The 19,570-nt window shown below is 39.3% G+C and overlaps 1 protein-coding gene across 1 annotated transcript in view; it reads right to left on the bottom strand.

Annotated features, from left to right (window-relative positions):
• The window catches only part of GPC6 (glypican 6), an 850,247-nt gene that overhangs the window by 52,950 nt on the left and 777,727 nt on the right, over window positions 1-19,570 (bottom strand). The window contains exons 6-7 of the mRNA XM_068267917.1: window positions 18,127-18,270; window positions 9,728-9,757 (exon numbers count right to left, since the gene is read on the bottom strand). Of these exons, the coding sequence (XP_068124018.1) occupies window positions 9,728-9,757; window positions 18,127-18,270 (174 nt within the window). The remainder of the gene's footprint in view (window positions 1-9,727; window positions 9,758-18,126; window positions 18,271-19,570) is intronic.

The raw sequence follows: 19,570 nt of genomic DNA, 5'->3' as shown, positions 1-19,570 counted from the left end.
GCGGGTTTTGGTGTGCACCAGCCCTCACTGAGGTAACCAATACCTCTGCTGTATTGATATAGAAAAGTGAAGTTATAATAGCATAAATATATTATTTACGGTAGATTATTTTAGGTAAACCAACAAGATTAAATGTAAATAGATATATCATTTAAATGTATTAGAGCTGAAAAAGAGAATCAGTGCCCAGCATTGGAAGGGTTAAACACAGAACAGCTTCACAGGACACCTGACAGCAGGTAGGAGGAGCACTTCACAAATCATGTCTAGCCTGTACTGCACAAGCTGTATAAGAGTGCTATTAAGCACTTCTTAATCTGTGGAAGTTTGGGAATGGATTTGAACTTGTCTTAACTGTAGTACAGTTCTAGAAATTCATGCTAAACTGCCGCTATTAAGTAAGATTTAAGAATTTTCTTATTATCATGCAGAACAGTTCCCTGCTGGTAAGGAAGAAAAAAATGTTGGTAATGCTTTGCTAAATCTGGCCCAGTGATTCCATTCTTTACCCAAGTTATAGCTTGCAGTGACTTCACCTTTCCTCCCACTCCCCATAAAACAACACATCCAGCCACTGTGTGCATGCATAAAAATATTAATAAACAATAAATACATATTAATAAAATGCACTGTATCAAAAGTGGGACTTAAAAACATAAGATTTTTTTGTTTGTTATTACCAGTAGGAACATTTATTTATTTATTGTATTTATAAAGCGCCAACATATTACGCAGCGCTGAACATAAATAACCCCTTTTATGAATATAACTGGGAGGGAGAGGGTGAATATCTGGGGGCTTCCAGCTATTTTTTATAATTTCCTCAATCCTATTTTCCACATTTCTCCCTTGGCACCGGAAGTGGAGGTGAATCCTATGTCCTTAACATCAGAATAAGGGTTCTTTGCCCCGTGTGTGTGTGTGTGTGTGTGTGTGTGTGTGTGTGTGTGTGTGTGTGTGTGTGTGTGTGTGTGTGTGTTTGAATTTTGCAGCTGTCTGAGACTCTGGGATTGGTTGGCTATTGGGGTCAGAAAACAAGGGTTATCTTTCAGCTACCAAGACATCCTTATACATTGGATGCTTGGTCTTCTCTTTTGTGGCCAGTCGAGGAGGAAATAAATATAAACACATTATGATATACAGTACATGCTGCACCATGTTGCAAGAAAAAGTTGGTTTGCAACACTGGAACCAGACAGATATACCTACAAAATCAGAATGGATAAATATGGTTAACAAGGAACTATCATTCTATAATAAGATGACGTATACAACTAGAAACTGTCCTAAAGCAAAAATAGTAAAATAGGGGCTAAATAGTGTGATTGAATGATAGACATTTTGCTGTCCAATATTTGATTGCTATCACATTACGTATGATACATGATGTGAGGTCACACACATCAATACTTACAGATGAAGTACCTGTAATATTTAGCCTTTGACAAAGCTTCCAGCGATATGCGGGAGGTGGCCGAACACTCCATGTCATCCATGTCTGCTCTTGTGGTAAGCAGCTGTGCTCAGCCCTTCCTATCTGATCAGGCATTCCTCCACCATTACCTTTACCCTTTGTTGTTCGTTTTTATCACCTGGTCACTCGCACTTTTTATTTTATTTCTGTAGGCGGGTTTTCTACCTCAGTCACTACTGCTACATTTTTCAACCTGACAGCTACATTCTGAGGCCCTTGCATAGCCTCCTCTTCACTTTCCCTTGGTACGCACATCTCTCCTTCCTCACTTACACATGTTTGATACTGCACAGATCCCATTTTCCCCTGTTGCCCTACACGTATGCAGAATTTCCCAAAGCTCTTATTTTTCACCCCCTGATTCATCCTTAAAGCGGGAGTGTCACCTTAAAAATCAAATTTCAACAGCAATTGGTCTGAGTGTATTAAGTGATAATGCTAATCCTGCATTCAAAACGTTAAAAACTTGGAGTTATCACATACTTAAGGAGCACTGGCCCTTTAGTAGTCAGTGCCAAACAGTTGCATGCTGGGAGTTCTTTTTATCTATAATATATTTCTCCTCTTCCCTTTATTTTCCTGCCAGCTGCTTATCTGAAACCTGATCCCCTGCTCACTTGTGTTTACAAGCAAGGCTGAGGTGACTCAGCGATTGGAGAAGAAAAAAAGTAAAGGGCAGAAATGACATCACGAGTTAGCCTAAACTGTGGTCAAAAGACATGGCCCCCACCAGGAACAGAATTCTCTTCATTTACTATATAACATTCACTGAACCAAAAATGTGGACAGTACAATACATGTGTTATGTAAGTAGATCAAGTATTTATCTACTTATATATGTGTTTTTTTCCCTGGCATAGTATGGCTAATCCTCCTGCTTTAAAGGAAGTCTGAGCTGTACTTAAAATTGCAATTTGGATATACATGGGGCTTACTCCAGCCCCTGTAGCCCTGGAGATTCTCCTGGACCCGCTGGCGGCTTCAGTAATCCACCACTTTGGGTGGCTGCATGTCCATCGCATCATCATGCCAGTCGCCGTAAGCCTCCTATGCATGCGCATAGAAGAAAGAAAGACTGAACCACGCATGCGCATACGGCTTACATCGACCAGCGTGATGATGCAACGGGCGCTCTCTATGGGCTCGTGAATTACCGGATCCACCAGCGGGATCAGGAGAAGAAAGAAGAGGATACCGGAGACCTTTGTGGGCTATGGGAGACTGAAAGAAGCCACAGGTAAGTCCAAATTCCAATTTTAAGTACAGCTCAGGGTCCCTTTAACTACATCATCAAATAACACAAATTGTATCCTAATGTTTCAAATAGGTATGCATAGTCTATTTAATATACATGAACATGTTATTCTAACTCGCTGCATGCAGGCTTTTCAATGAAGTCTATGTCCAGTCTCCATTGCCGTTCACACTCATTATAACGCATGCTTCATGCAACTGACCACTGAATGCAGCCTCAAGGTCTGTATTAGTGTCACTGTTTGTGTTTTAGAAAACACTAGACTCAATCTGAACCTCATAAATTCTGTACTAAAAAGTTAGTACTGAACAGCTGAGATAGTTAAGTACACAAAATGAATTGTAAATTTATTGTAAAACCTGAAAAAAGCTAAACAGCATAAATATGTGTGCATAGCATTTATTAATCCATTACAATCACTTTAGTGGCTATATAAAAGTTATTGGGGTCCATTCCATTTTCAATACATGGCAGCAATATATTGTCACAAAAATGTAGGCATTCCTTCTTTGTATTCAAGGTTATTTTTGCAAATAAGGGCTTGTAATTATTGATATAGGATAAAGAAACACAACACTGAAAAAATACACCTTTATTTCCAAATAAAATATTGTACTAAAGACATAAGTTAAATGTTGTAATAACCAGGACAAATGGGCACATTAACCTCCTTGGCGGTAATCCCGAGCTAGGGCCATGGTGGAAAACCACAGCTAAAAGCGGCAATCCCGACTTCTGCTTGGGGTAGCCGCCGGAGGCTGTGTGCAGAGTATAGCGCGCAGCGGGCGGTTTTACATACCTCCCGGGGATCCCGACGTCAGCCGTCATTCTTCTTCCTCTCCTCTGTGGCTCTGCTTCCTGCTGGTGAGATCGACGGCTGTCATCAGGACGACAGCTGGCAATTTCACTTTAGAGTTGCAGCGCCACCGGGAGGATGGAGGCATAACTGCAGTGCTGGAGCTAGGGAGGTGAGTGATTGTAGAACTGCTGCACATCTCCTTGTCAGCATGATTTTTTCCAGGTTTTAGGGTCTGAAAGGGTGCAAAAAAATTGGACCGCTTTTAGACCCTAAAACCCGGAAAGAATCATAACGCCAAGGGGGTTAAATGTGTGGGTTTTATCTATAGCAGCAATAGTTGGAAACTAAGAAATAATGGATTTTTTTAAACATTGTTCTTATTACTCCCTTTAAAATGCATAGAAAACAAAATAATTCAAAATTTACTGCCGAAAGAGAGCTTAATTTGTGGTGAAAAAACAATGTATAGATCATTTAGCTCTGATAAGTAGTGATAACATTATTGGTGAATGCACTTTGAGTCCTACGGGAGAAAAGCGCTTTACAAATGGTATTTGTTGTTGTTGTGGAATAAATGTAAGAAAGGAACATGAAATGTAAAAACTGCCCCGGTTTTAAAGGCTCATAAACATGTCCAATGCAATGCACAATTAACCGCACAACATGGTCAACCGTACAACAAGTTGTTTACATGACAAGTACATACATACACGCCAACCAACTAAACAACCAACTCACTTAAATACTATGCATGCAAGCTAAATGACAAACCGCAGAACATGTCTGCATTCAAAAACAATAAAGTTGTTCAAGTGACTTGTACCGTTCCAACCTGCCTGATAGTTGGTCAGATTGATCCACTCACTGGTTGGATCTGGCAAACAACCTGTTATCAGTTGGTCATCTGGTTGGCCAGCTGTATACATACACACCTTATCTTCCAACAGACGAGTTTGGAAGATAGTTGGACAGATTGTTGGTAGGTGTGTATGAGTCATAAGGGAAAAACACCCTTAGTGGTGAAGTGGTTAACCTATTAATATACATAACTAGAAAGTTCCATGGAGCCCCTAGTGATATATAATGTGACCGCAATGCAGACGTCTGTGATCAGAAGTTTTGGCAGCAGTCCTTTCAATGACCTGTGACTATTTTGATGGCAGTCATAGTGGAGTTATTGATTCATTTTATGCGCTTCTAACTTTAACCACTTAAAGACCGCAGTGTTAAACCCCTCTAGTGACCAGGCCATTTTTTTACTAAAAGGGCCATTGCAGCTTTAAGGCCTAGCTGCAGGGCCACACATGTCAACACACAAGTGATCCCCCCTTTTCTCCCCACCAACAGAGCTTTCTGTTGGTGGGGTCTGATCGCTCCCCCAGCTCTGTCATTAGAGTGGAGATGCGCGCGCTCTCCTGCAAGCCCTATAGGAGCGGTCGGCAAGAGGTTAATGGGTCAGCCCTACAGAGGTAAACAAGGCCTTTGATTGCCTACACCTAAGTAACTGATTATTAAAGATGGCATGGCCATTGTCAATCAACGGCTTATTTGTAAATTAGATGGACATTCAGAGCCTTTATTTATATACCTCTAAATATCCACCCCTAGGATTGGAAGGTTATAAAAGCACCGAATGGTGTCATTATGGATGGAGCCAAATGGGATAGAATGGCTAATGGCACAGGGCTATGGCAATCTTCCAGTGAAAGGTTTGCTTCAACAGGTTCAGTGCAATGACAAACAGATGAACTTCAAGCTATGAACATACAGGTACACTTTCCTCCTAAATATGTATAATAGGCATGTACTGAAGGAATTGCACTTTAACAGATATACATGTGTATATCAAACCCCTGTACTCATGATTGAAAGCAACAAATCCGAGAACAAGATTCACAAAATAACAACACATGGATGAAATATGATTTACAACCCGAAATATATAGTATATACTGAATGAAAATAGATGATGAATTATTCCCTCTAGTTTATGACACTAAAAAATGTCATGTTTTAGACCACTTGCTGATTTCAGTGATGTCCTAAATTAATAATTCAGTATACCTTGAAAAGAGGAGAAATTGCTTTGTCTTTATTTATTCTCAGTGACAAAGGCGTTATATGAATAAGACTTCCAGCCGCAATGTGGTTGTAACTAACTAGTGATGAAACAAAGCTCTTGGATAGATTTAAAACTCCCTGTGCAATTGCATTAAAAGGAACTTGAAACCAATTTAGAAGGTGTTTTGTGGTTCTGATGTTTCCTTTAAAAAGAAGTCAGTAATACAAAATACAAACCTTTGAGCAACAAAAATCACTTATCTCCAGCAGGAGTGAAGTTCACAATGTGTAAATGCTAGATAACACACAATTACAGGTCATGTACTAATTAATGTTACAGTTCCTGGTTTTAATAATGACAATTGTTTAATAGGCTGGAACAACTGGATGACCTGTGCAGGTAACATGGGTATCCCTAAAACTACAGATCAGTATGGGTAATGCAACAGTACAGCCTCCCATTTATCAATGTATATGATAAATTTGCTTTAGGGCCGTTCACATGGACATTGAACAGGCATTAATCGCAGCGATTTGCGTTTGTTGTTCATTTTTATACGTCGGCACAATGTTTCTGCAATTGCCAAGCTCATTCCTGTGGTCTCATTTCATCCTGGATGATCAGCTAAGTGCGGCACTTCCATGTCTCCCTGCATGGGTCAAAACATGATGCATTTACTGAACGATGGGAACCGATGCCAAATGCTTCTCTGCTTGTTTGCAGATTTCATCGACTATATGCACTGCCACCAAAAGACCGTGTGAACTAGACCTTATTTAGCTGTGCATGGCAGATCTGTACTCTTTGCAAGTAACATATTAAAAGTCCTGGCAGAATCCAATAGTGCCTTATTTTTTGTAACGTTTGAGTTTCCTCCCCAGTACACAACAGATGCTCACCTCACCTCATGCAGCACTACAGCTTTTTTTGCACCCAACCCAACCTAAACATCGTTGGTGCAAATTTTCAGATGGACTCTCATCCAAACAAATAAAAAAAAAAAAATCTGTGTAGGTAAAAAATAATCACCAAAAATCTGTACTATTTACTATTCATATAAATACAAAGAGACACATGAATCCTGCTTGTGATGATGATGTAGTTATTGTCTATTTAAAAAATAACAGTTTTTAATTTAACATTTGTTTTTGCTGTTTTTGACCAGATCTTACTTGAAAGTCAAGGGGTTTTTTTTTTCCAACCAAAACCAACCGATATTTCACTGTGGAAGTGATACACATTTTCAAATTGGCTTAGAATATATCAATAAATCTGTGCAAATAAAATCACGTGTACTATATTTTGTTGATCCATAGTAAAAAATAAATAAATAAAAAATGATTTCACTCCAGATGAAGATACAATCCTTGCAAATTTCAATGTACAATTTTTAAACTGATTTTTTTTGTTTGCCAGCTTATCCCAAAATTGTACTTACATTTCAACATTTTTTCATTGAGCGTTTTTTGGTCTATATATATATATTACTGACCTATTACTGTGAACATTGTCTACAGTAAACCTTAGATATAAGAAATTGTAGCATTGTGATAACAATGACTGCAGTAGTCTACATGTCTGCACAAGCATATTAGCTTGAACTGAATTGTACAGGAATTAGGTAAATTGTTGTATTTTCTGTAGCTGCCATGACAATATTCGTTAGGGATGAAAATGTATATGAGCTTGGTGTATGTATGGTAAACAGTGTATACAATTAATAAATTAGAACATTTTATAATGGTGTGATTTCAAACCATTTCCTGACCTCTATTTGATATGTTCTCAGGATATCCTTGACTTGATGAATATATGAATCCATCAACCTGACTGATCCAGGACTCAACCTGCCCTTAGGTTAATGACTATTCATTAGCTGCTGCTGTATCTGCACACATAAGGCATGATGGGGCACAACTCTTAAGAGTCAGCAGTGAACACTGTTCCATAGAAAATGCTGAAGTAGTGTTTCTCAAGCTTGTCCTCTTGGGCCAATAACAATGTATGTTTTTTCAAGTTCCTTCACCAAATAAAAGGTGAAACAATTAATATAATAGTGGTTTTAAAGCTGAAGTTAATGACTAAACCTGGACTTCTCCCATGAACTCTGTGAGATATGACCTGCTTGGAAATCATTTTTAATGTGGCTTTTGTAGTATCAGAATAACAATGCTCCTTAGTAGTCCTCTAAAGATGGAAACGCTCCCTGAATCTATAAAGAGATGTGGTAAACAAAGGAATGTGGCCTTCATAATGGTAGGTGAGAAAGCTACACCAAATGGGATTTTAAAAGGAGAAGTCAAGAATAATGTGCATAAATACTATAAAATTCCATAACACCACTGGTATAATTGCCTAGGTCAGTGATCTGCAAACTTGGCTTTCCAGCTGTTAAGGAACTACAAGTCCCACATTCATAAAGGCAGATGCGTTGTGGGACTTGTAGTTACTTATCAGCTGGAGAGCCAGGTTTGCAGATCACTGGCCTAGGCTATTTTGCTAATGGTATATCTGTGAATACCATTTTCAGTATTAAAGAGTACCTTCAAGACAAGACAAAGAAAATGTACTGTATATCTCGCTTTTTTCCTGGTGGACAGAAGTGCCAGAGCTGCAGCCACTAGGGCGTACTCTACAGGCAGTAGCAGTGTTATTGCCAAAGGTCTCCCAAGGTCTCCAACTGAATTGGTGCAGTTTTTTCAGAGTTCTGGCAAAGGTTTCAGCCAACCCCATCTATGCTGCCATGGCCTGCCCCCAGCTTGGCAACTGCAGCCTCATTGGTGGCTGCTGACCTGGGGCGGCTGGGGCAAAGCAGATAGAAGTTTCTGAAAAGCTTCAGAAGACTTAGGGAACATGCCTGTGACTGCATTGCATTGCTGAGGAGGGGGGGGGGGGGGCTGAGCATCACCTGTGAACTAATTACAGCTGATTAGGTATGTAATGGACCCTGAGATTCCGCCCTCCCTATTGTGCATCATTAAGACAGAGCCTGGCATGACGTGCACAGTATTTTATACTGGGGGTACTCTTTAAGGCCAAATGAATTGCTCATTAGAGAGTTAAGAATAAAAGTAATAATTGTTTTAAAAGCCTACGCTGAAATGCTCTTTAAAGTGAACCCGAGGTGGGCTCATGAAATAAAAAACAAACAAACTAGGCTACCTGATTCGGGGGTCTAAGCGGATCAGGTAGCCTCCAAAACCGCCGTTCCTGCGGGCCGCAATGGCTCACTTTCATTTCATGACCTCTGAGTCATAACGCTGGAATGATTTATTCTCTCATTCACAGCATGCAGGGAGGCAGGGGAACGGCAGCAGGTGCGGGCAGGTAGAGAGAACTGCCCAATGGCAGGTCTGGAAACCCTGCAGGAACGCCCCTGGTGGGCATTTTGAACAGGGAATCCCTCTCCCCCATGTTTACCTCCAAGATAGCGACAAATATGGTTGCTAATTTCTGGGGACTATAGCGTGGCCTGGGGGGGGGGGGCAGAGAGTGGCAGTGTGGGGACACAGGCATGTTATAAGGCACAGAACATGCCTCTGTGTCACATCTGCCCCCCCCCCCCCCCCCAGAAAACCTTGGGTTCTCTTTAAATGTCAGCTCTCTCACCAAGTCTTATTCCTTATCATTGCTTCAATAGGCTGCCTCTGAGCTCATACCTGTGGAGTGATGCAGCACTTCAGCCTGTATACTGTATATCCTACATGACTCATTTTATACCTCTACAAATAGTGTGCTGACAGGATCTGTGTATTAGATGCACACTTTCAGTGCGTGGAAATAAACCCTGCTTAATGGAAATGCAAATGTAGCAATACGTTATCCTTTCACTTTATTTACCAGTCAATTTCAAGCAAACATCTGGAGCAACTGATCTTAAATTTTATCATTAAGAACAAAGTAGCCATGTTTCCAATAAATAAGACATTTATAGTGGGATGCGCTAGATGTAAGTTAGTAGCAGATGTTTACGCACTCATTAAAATCAGATGATTGTTTCCTGCACTTTACATTACTCATGAGGTCTGTTCTCAGGCAAGACTAAGTTACTGGAAATGAGAGATAAAAAGCAACAACAGACACAATACAAATTGTGAAAATACAATAAAAACATGTAATAGAAAAAATGAATCTTACACGGTACTGCATTGTCCTCCATACAGTCCTCTGCAAAGCCACCAGTTGCAATAAAAGAAAAAAAAAAAAAGAGGAACAATAATATTATAAACTTATGTCACCAGTGTATTAATGGCATCAAAACAGATATCGACTTTCATTTGTTTATTTGTATGAGACATCATGGGGTAGTTTCACATTGCAATCATATAAACTATAGATTTTGCAACAGATAAAACATAACAACTCTGGTGCCAACATTTTGATGATGCAGAAAAAAATGTGTCTTAAAAGATAACCGCAAAATAGTGTACTTTTTAATCTAAGAACAGATGTACTGTATGTTAAGATGGAAGGTACTTACCTCTGTGCATTTCTAGTTATCCAGTCCAATTCCCCTATTCTGTTTAATAGCTGCACAATAAATATTACTTATGAAAGCCAAACATCCCATGAAAGCCAAACTTACCCATAAAAGCCAAACTTCAATACATGCAGAGGCGAAGGCATCTCATGCTGCTGCTTGGATTTGCTTTGAAACTGTATTTGGCCTGAGGAAGTGGCAAGGTCTCACGAAACACATTGCCTAGTGCATATTAAAGTTCGCTAATTCCATATACAGATTTGTCATCATTTAGGTAAGCCACCTCAAACTTTTCCATTTTAGCTGTTTCTAACACAGTTTTATCACCCTTTGGGCGCCTTTCCCCCTTGTGTTACCCACCCTCCTTTGGGAGGAGTGTTCTATTTGGTTAGGTGTTTCCCCACCCCTATAACCATCTGGAATCTTTTACCAAGAGTGTGACTGCATCCAGTGTATCTGGACACCAGAGTGGAGTCGGGTTTGTAGATGTCCACCTGCCTTCAGTGGTCAGTTGCCCAACTGCAACCTCCCTTTGTGAGTACCACCATCCACCACTATATTTTACTCATTATTGTGACTTACTGTGCTACTGGGGCTCCCGTTGTCTTGGGTTTTTTCCTCCCAGGGTGCTTTCCGATTACCCGACACATCCGCAATACATGTAGAGGCAGGCTTGTGACGGTTAGCTCATCCCATCACACCCCATTCCTGGTCCCCACACACACTTTGCCCACCTCTTCACTGTCCACTGTGCTCACTACCATCTTTTCCCTAGTTTTGCACATGCTCAGTACAGCCTTAGCGTGCACATTCTGACAACGAAAGACCATTGAACTGGAAGTTCTTCCAAGGTCAGCACCATTTTGAAGATAAAGGTGACAATTTTTGGAGGGGAGCCGTGGCCGGACAATGGAAGGAAGAAAGGAGATGGCAGATAGAATCTCCAGGGGAGGGGGTTTGGGGGTGTGGCGTTGTTTTATGGTTTTTGTTCGGATCAAATGTGCTTTAACACTATACCCAAACCTTTTTTTTTGTCTGCGGTGCATTACTGTACTTTGCACAATACTATATGAAATTTCTTTCCAGCTCTCAGAGAATGAAAAGACACTTTTTCATACCTAATTTTCTGTTAGTTCAATTATGCAATTCTAATTTATAGCGGGAATGCAGCTAAAGTGAAATACAATGAAGGCACTTTTAGTTATTGAATAGTAGATTGAATAATATTGTTAGAATTGTGAAGAGAAGAGGAATGTGTGAACTTAGGTTCAGAAAAGAAAATGCTCCTCCAAGAGAGTGATGGCTGGAAGCTGTGATTATTAATAGTCTTGAGCCGATTACTTGGCCACAGATAGGATTTCCAGGAAATATGGCGGACTTAAGGCAATTTGCTTAGGGAGCTGATGAAGAGATATTTTTTTCAGATTAGTACAAATTGTACAGAAACATGTAACGAAAAGTGCTCTTGCAGGGTGCTTGCTTAGAATCCATTCACGCTTTGGTATTTTATATACATTATATAGGCAGATTTTGCACGCTTAAAGTGGACCCAAATCAAACATTTTTTTTATTAAAAATATGTGGTTGCCCCACTCTGACACATACAAAGATAAATAAACACTCCTTCAAGCCTATGAGCATTTCAGTGCATGGTTTTCATCCTTCTCTTTTCATAACTAGGGTTATACAGGTGGCAGCCATTAGCAATTCCTCCATTGCTGGACACCACCAACTTCACCAGTTTGCCTGATTTTGTCCCGGCAACTTGAAAGGAAGGGAGGGGTTCCTTCAATAAATGTAAAATATTTTATATTTGTCATCATGCAGCTGAAAAGGGGCTGCTATTTATTATTATAATTTAGAAAATAGATTTTATTTCTGAAATCTTGTTTTTTTAATTTGGGTCCACTTTAAATTATATCAGAAAAGCAAAGCTATTCTTATACAACTGAAGAAAAACACATAAAATATATCTGAAATAAATCTAAACTGCACAGAAAATGCACACCGTGAGAGCTAAATGTGAATATGTGCACCTGCAATGCACAGAAAATGTAATTGCTGTGGCCCTCTGCATTGTCATTGGATTTGTGCATGTGGAAGGGTACTAGAGTGCCCAGAGACCGCACATGCAAAATTATTAACTCCATGTAAATTGTGTTCTGGCACAGAATTAAAGAGACCCTGAAGCGAAAAAAAAATTATGATATAATGATGTGGATGTGTAGTACAGCTAAGAAATAAAACATCAGGAGCAGAGACATAAATCTAATATTGTTTCCAGTACAGGAAGAGTCAAGAGACTCCACTTGTTAACTATGCTAAAAAAAGCCATTGAGCTCTATGACTTTCAAAGTCGCAGAGAGCTCTGTCTTTTGAAGCTTGTTATCTCAACTGTCAATCATTGTATTGTTTTTTTCTTCTGCAGAGAAGGATTCAAAATTTCACTGGGCTGCTCTGTAAAATCATAGAATGCTGAGTAGTGTGTAAACTGCAAATATTAGAGAGCGACGCTATAGAACTGAAAATAAAAATATGAGAATATTTTCTTTGCTACTTATGCTCTAGTAATTATCCGTACTACACAACCAATTCATTATATCATTTTATTTTTTTTTTGCTTCAGTGTCACCATCCATCATGCTTTTCAGTTTCATGGTCTGTGAACAGTGTGAAATAAATAATATCCACAGCTAGTAAGTATATGGGCAGTTTTTCTTGGGTTTTGTTTGGTGGTGGTGGTGATGGGGGGTTACAATTATTTTTAAATACTGTGCTGCGTACATGCAAAAAGGGCGTCGGGAAAAAAAGGGCGTGGGGTGTAAACGATAAGTGGCAATAATGTTTATAAAAAATATTGTGTTGTATTTAATTTACAATAATGTTTTACAAATGAAAAAGCATTAAATAATGTGTATGAGATCGCATATTGTGAAAACGATAATCTTCCCTGTTTTGAAAGTGAAACTTATAATTATACTTATAATTGTGTTTGTTAAAAAACGATAATATATGTCTAATAATTATAATTGTATAATATTGTGTATAACCTTTATTTATCATTTCTTCATGTAATAAAATCTGTAAATATTGTTTGTAACAATAAAAAATAACTTTAGTAAAACATTAGTAAATATTACTAACATTTTACTACAGCTAAACCTAATCCTACTCTCACACAGAACCCTCCCTCTACCTATCCCTAACCCTTAGACCCCCTGGTGGTGCCTAACCCTAAGACCACCCCTGGTGATGCCTAACCCTAAGACCCCCTGGTGGTGCCAATCCCTAAGACCCGCCTAGCGGTGCCTACATTAACATTTGTTTAGTATATTTGCTTAGTATATTTGTAAATGTGATTTGTTACGGGCGCAGTTATAAAACGTTAATAATCTCTAGGCGCAGTTATAAAACGTTAATGATCTCCCTTTTATATTTATTATGGGAATGAATGGCGGCGCCCTTTTGTCCACTAGCTGCAGGCGCCCTTTTTTTGCTGCTTCCACTGTGCTATCTTATAGGGTGATCACTGGTAAAAAAAATACATAAGGTTACTCCAACTATATCTCCTTATCTTAATGACACTGGATATATATTTTATGCTTAAACTGAATATAAAGTTATGATGTGAGATTAGAAACACAGTGAATGAATGTTAATTCCGAATAAAAAAGTTTATATGTTTAATTTATTTTTTAAATTAAAAGCTGTAAAATATGCTTTTTCAATGCTGAGTTGAATAACACTTCATGGAGTTCTTATTTAAATAAATCTAGCTAAAAACGCAGCCATGTGTGGAGCTAAAGTATCATTATTTCAGTTTCTATTTCAATAAATTTTAGCGGATGCATAGGTAGAAGAATTCACAAGTACAGTAACCTACAGCATCAGCATGTAGCTATAGATAGAATTTGCCAATAAATCACTCAAAAGAGGTCTCCATAGCCATCACTCAAGGAAAACTCAAAAGGTTTATCATAGGATTTTCCTACAGTTGAACATTTTCTTTTTAATTTCCACCCTGGAGTCACTAAAACCCGCAGACATCTGTTCATATTATTAATCTGCAGGTATGTGCTGAAGATTTATGTTGTAGCTTGCTGAATTCCGTGCTTGTTTGCAAAGATTTATGTCTATCAAAATATGGCTAATAAATAAACAGCAGTGGGGTTTAATGGTACAGCACCATGGTGATAATGACTTCTTATTACTGCAAGCAGGTACTGTATGTTTTGTATAAAAGAGTAACAAATACACATCTGTTTACGGCTGTTGAAAGTCAAAAACATTATGTGTTAATCAATTATGCATCTGTCCAAACTACTTATGCTTGCCGAAAATGTCTAGAATGCTGCACATCTGTTGACATTATTAAATGCTAACAATAATCGCTCTCTAATACAAAAACATTTGCTTTGCAATTAGCAGTAATACTGTGTAAAGACACCTTCTTGTATAAAAAATCCTGCAGAATTTAGAAAAATCAATCACTGCTTCAATACCGGAAGGACCACAAGGCCTTTGAATTCAATTTGCTTTTTTGAGGAAGTGTGAGGCCAGTATATCAGGCATGCATGTAATTAGGGCGCTGGGAAATCTGGGCTCAGGGCAAAGCCGAAAAACAGCCCCGTGGCGTTAATTACTATTCCCCCTCCAGGCCGCCATGGGCCCAGGGGTAAGATGTAATTTGACTGCTAGTGCCAGCTATTGCTGGTGGCAGAATTATGCTGTTTTTATAGTAATTTGGGCTCCATCTTTTGATGGTGCCCACATTACTGTCTGAGCATCGCTATAGCTGTAATTCACATTTTGGTCTACAGCGGCACATGGTGTGCCCAAATTTCCAGCGCCGATTTTGCCTCACAGTATATCAGGTTCTGATCTTAACAAATATTTTAAATTAAGAATGAAAGCGCCTTCAGACAGAATGGAGGGTGTGCTTATTATCTCTGGGTTCCCCCATTTTGTTTCATATGAATTTACCACCTGTCAGCTACTCCCATTCACTGAGTGGCCTTGTTAGCACTCAAGATCAGTGCTGGGCCCCCTATGGAGTCACATCCGAGCACCGCCACATCTGTGCTCAGACGCAACATGTCACTGTTCTTTGCCGCATAGAAACACCACCAGTCACCAAGCACTGACTCCCGTGGTATTATGCATGCTGCCATTCGACTGCATTTTAATTGCACCTGAATGGTGCATATGGAGGACAGCAGGGAGGCTTAACTGCATGACAAGCGCACCAGTTCAGTCTCTCATCTGAAAGAGGCCTTATTCTCTATCACACCCTGCAGCAGTGCTTAAAGCGAGTCTGAAGCCTCACAAAAACACGGTTTTTATTTCCTAGTCCTCTTAAACATTAATGCCCTACCTGAAACGCTGCATCCCCGCGGCTGAACTCTCACTTAATCCCCTCGAAATCCCCCGGGGAAGATTTGGGCAGTGCTTCCGTGTAGAGGCAGAGCTTTGGGCTGTAGCTCTGCCTCTACTCCCATCAATCTACGCAGATCTCGGCCTCCCCCCACCCCTCTAAGCCTTCTTTCACTGAGAGAGGCGGAGAGAGGCAGAGATCCGCGCAGATTAACATGAATGGAGGCAGAGCTACAGCCCAAAGCTCTGCCTTCCCCGGGCAGCAAAATCCCGACTTTGAAAGGCATGGATTTTTGCCCCGGGATTTCAGGGGATTAAGTGAGCATTCAGCCGCCGGGAATGCGGCATTTCAGGTAGGGTATTATTGCTTAAGAGGAATTGGATATAAAAATGGGGTTTTTATGAGTCTTCAGAGTCTATTTAAAGTAGAGCTCCGTTTTACCCCATCCTCTGCATTTCAACAGAGGCCAGTTTGTATTTAGGTGGGTAGGTGGGGGTGCGGCTATATGGATCTAGCCAGCCCCCTACCCACCTACATAACTGTAAATCAGCCTCTACACCAGTGCAGAGGTCAGCTTATAATGAGATGGAATGAGGTTTGGCTGCAATACTTCTGCATGTAGGTGCAAAATAACCTGTATTCATTTTTAAAAATTAGTGTAGCAGAATGGGTCATAAAGCTTTATACAATGCAACCTAACATTTTTAATAGATTCCAGTAGGAAACCTACTGAAAATTGCTTGAACCGCAGTGCTGCAGTTTGCAGCACTATGGGTTGTCAATCTACCACTGTGCCTGCTCTGCCCCTGATCAACCTAGATTTTATATTGTGTCTGATCAAAATTTTTGGTCAATTTTTGGTCAAAACTGATCAAAATTAAATTGATTGAATATTTAAAAGAACCAAATCCCATCTGATTTACTCAGAGTGATCAGATCTGCAGGACCTCTAATGGGAGGATCAATAAAGTGTATATGGGCAACGTTACTCTAAAGCCTTGTAGACAGAACACTAGACAGAACTTGGCCAAGGCCACCATTCAAACATTGATAACTAAACCAATTTATTATAACTGATAAACTTGATCTATAAAAGCCAAGCACATGGCTGAAAACCCCAGGGAGCTGTCATTGGCCATGATACAGCCAAGAACTGAAGCCCAACCCAATTGAATCACAATGAACATCTTCAGGGTTTTCCATCACTTCCTATTCATAGGACTTTCATTGCTATAACATGCTACAAGGCGACCCCAGAGGTGTGAAGAAAGGGACAGCAATAAAAATGTGACATGAGTTACAACTCTTTCTCACTCTACACATAATGCATCTTTTCTATCGTTATTGGAGATACACATTTACTGAGATCTGGAGCACTGTATTGGGTCACTGAGATCTAGAATGCTATAGTAATTTACTGAGGAGTAGAACTCTACAGAGATTTATTGAGATTTGCGTCTTTACAGAGATTGATTGAGATTTGGAACACTACAGATATTTATCCAAAGACATAACAAAGTTGTCATGCCTGAAAAAGAATCTAAAGTTTCAAAAGTTTGCAAGGAAATCTTGTACAATTAATTATTAAAGGCATTACCTAAACAACGTTTGTTGTTATGTCTTCGGATTTTCTCCATGACTAACACTGGACTCCATACAACTGCAAATATTTACTGAGATATGATACACTGCAGAGATTCATTGGGATTTGATACTTACAGAGATTCATAGAGATTTTAAAGTGTACCTGAGGTGACATGTGACATGATGAGATAGACGTGAATGTACAGTGCAAGACATATGAATAACCAGGCTGTTTCACTTATTTTATTTTGCTGCCTGAAAGAGCTAATTTTTAGGCATGGAAGTGACGGCTTCTGTCTTGTCGGTACCTTGTCAGGAATATAGTAAACATCACTGATAAGCAAATTACAGCCATAAAAGTTTTCCTGGCAAAATACAACTTCTAAGAGCAGGGGAGATAGAAAAAGTCGATAGTTCATGTATTTTAACTCTGGGACACTTAATAGGCTTCCACTGAGCAGAGACAATAAAACATTCAATCTACTTTGTAAATGTAAATATAAAATAAAACTATGGGAACTATGGGATGTTTTAAAAAAGGTCATTTTAGGAGTAGAAGGATAAATACAATTGTTTATCTCATCAGTTTATTTTCACCTCGGGTTCACTTTAAACACAATAGATATTTGACTTGTAGTTTGAACTGTGTTGGTTAACACAACTGATTTAGTAAAAGCAGATCCCCTAATTTTCTTGTATGATGTATAATCAGAGTCAAAATTATAAAAGTACTAGTGACCTTAGCCCGTTTATAATGTAAATGGGCTAGGTCTGTCACCGCTCATCCGCCGCGCCTGCACGCACACGCCTGCCCCTCCTGGCCCCCCCGCCGCGTCATTCCCCCAGTGTCCCTGCGTCCTACCCTGCACATGCGCACAACAAAAACACACACACAGGGACATGGGACGCAGAGACACTTGCATTTTATTAGGTAGGATAATACAATCATATCAATTTGCATTAGCTTCAATAAGAATCTAGTGTTTTAAAGGATTTTAAATTAAATCACACATCAGGTGAAAACGCTCTGTTTAAATCGAACTAATAACATCTTGTTTTTGTACCATAGCAGGTAAAGAATTAATGTAAGAGTCATACCAATCTATCCATGCTAGTGCCCACAGCATTTGTTGGCTTCTCGTATAAACTGTGAGGCTTAAAATGCATATTATATCTTCCTGAAAGTGATCTCAACGTCCTTGACGAGCGAAGTGATTTAGGCTGACCACATCCAAGAAATACCTATTGAGGACACAATAAATTAATTAAATACAAAAATGAATTTTGCATGTTCAGTGTTAAAGCTTTGAAAATACAATTTGAAAGTAATGTCATCATGTATTAGAAGCAGAACTGCAGCAGGCTTTACTTGTAAAAGGAGTGAGAGTGTTTCTTTTCTAGCACCAAGGGACAAGTCTAGTATCCCTTTTGGATTTTCTGACAAGAGGTCACATTGCTACTTGTATCAATGCAGCCTGTGAGCCTCCAGTGTTAACACTTACATGTCCTGTAGGAACGCTCATACTGCAGCTAACATAGCCACATTAACAGCTCTGAAACACAATAACTAATGGCAAAAAACAAACCAGCAGCTGAAAGCTGTATGTAATTATTGCCACTGATTTAAAGTGACCCTGTAGTGGCTCCATGCATATGAATCATGGTTTAATAATGGTACAGATGCTTTTTATTGCACCCTGGACTCCCTCTCTTCTGTCTGATCCAGCCATATGAAAACTAAATCATCTTGCAGGTCACTCAAGCCTGTTGTTGACTCACCACAATATCAATTTATATTTCTGTGCCTTTGCTTGTTGAGGGATCTGTTCAAGAAATCAAGGTGATCTCATTCTCTAAAAATCATGATCCAATCACAGTGATCACAGTTCCAAATCCAGCAATAAATAGTCTGGTCCTAAGGGGCCAGAGACCGCTGGTACAAGGAAACGATAGATGCAATCGTTCAGGAAAGAGTGGACTCATAAGCTCCACTATTGCATACAATATGATCTGAAAAAATCTGATGGAAAATACAATTATCTGCTGAAATTATAACATTAAGGGGCACCTTGAATTGAGAGTCGCATGGACTGTAGCCAATATTCTAGAATAAGATGCTTCTATGCAAAGGTAATCTATCACCACAGCTATTTTTTTTTTATTATTATTTCTATTGAAGTAAAGATGTATACGTATAGACAATAAGAGTCAAAACAGGTAAAAAGAGATGAAGCAGAATCATTTTTTACATTTTACATTAAATATTATTTAACTATACAAAAATCACTGCAAAGCGGTTAGGCAACAAGAAAAACAAGGCTGGTGTATTACCTTTAAGTAAGAGACATATACATAGAGATGCAATGTATTAAAAAAACCTGTAAGGATAGACAGGCTACTTCTTATAGGTTATCAGTAATAACAAAACCTAGCTACATTAGATCACATGACTCTGGTCTGTAGGAGGTAGGGTCAGAGCACAGTGTCCATTCCAAATGAACCATCAGAATATAATAAAAAAGGGAGGATTTGGTAGCATGCA

The sequence above is a fragment of the Hyperolius riggenbachi genome, chromosome 2 (genome assembly GCF_040937935.1).
Source record: "Hyperolius riggenbachi isolate aHypRig1 chromosome 2, aHypRig1.pri, whole genome shotgun sequence".
NCBI lineage: Eukaryota > Metazoa > Chordata > Amphibia > Anura > Hyperoliidae > Hyperolius > Hyperolius riggenbachi.
The sequence above is the reverse complement of the archived record's forward strand: the minus strand, read 5'-3'. Positions and strand labels throughout refer to the sequence as shown.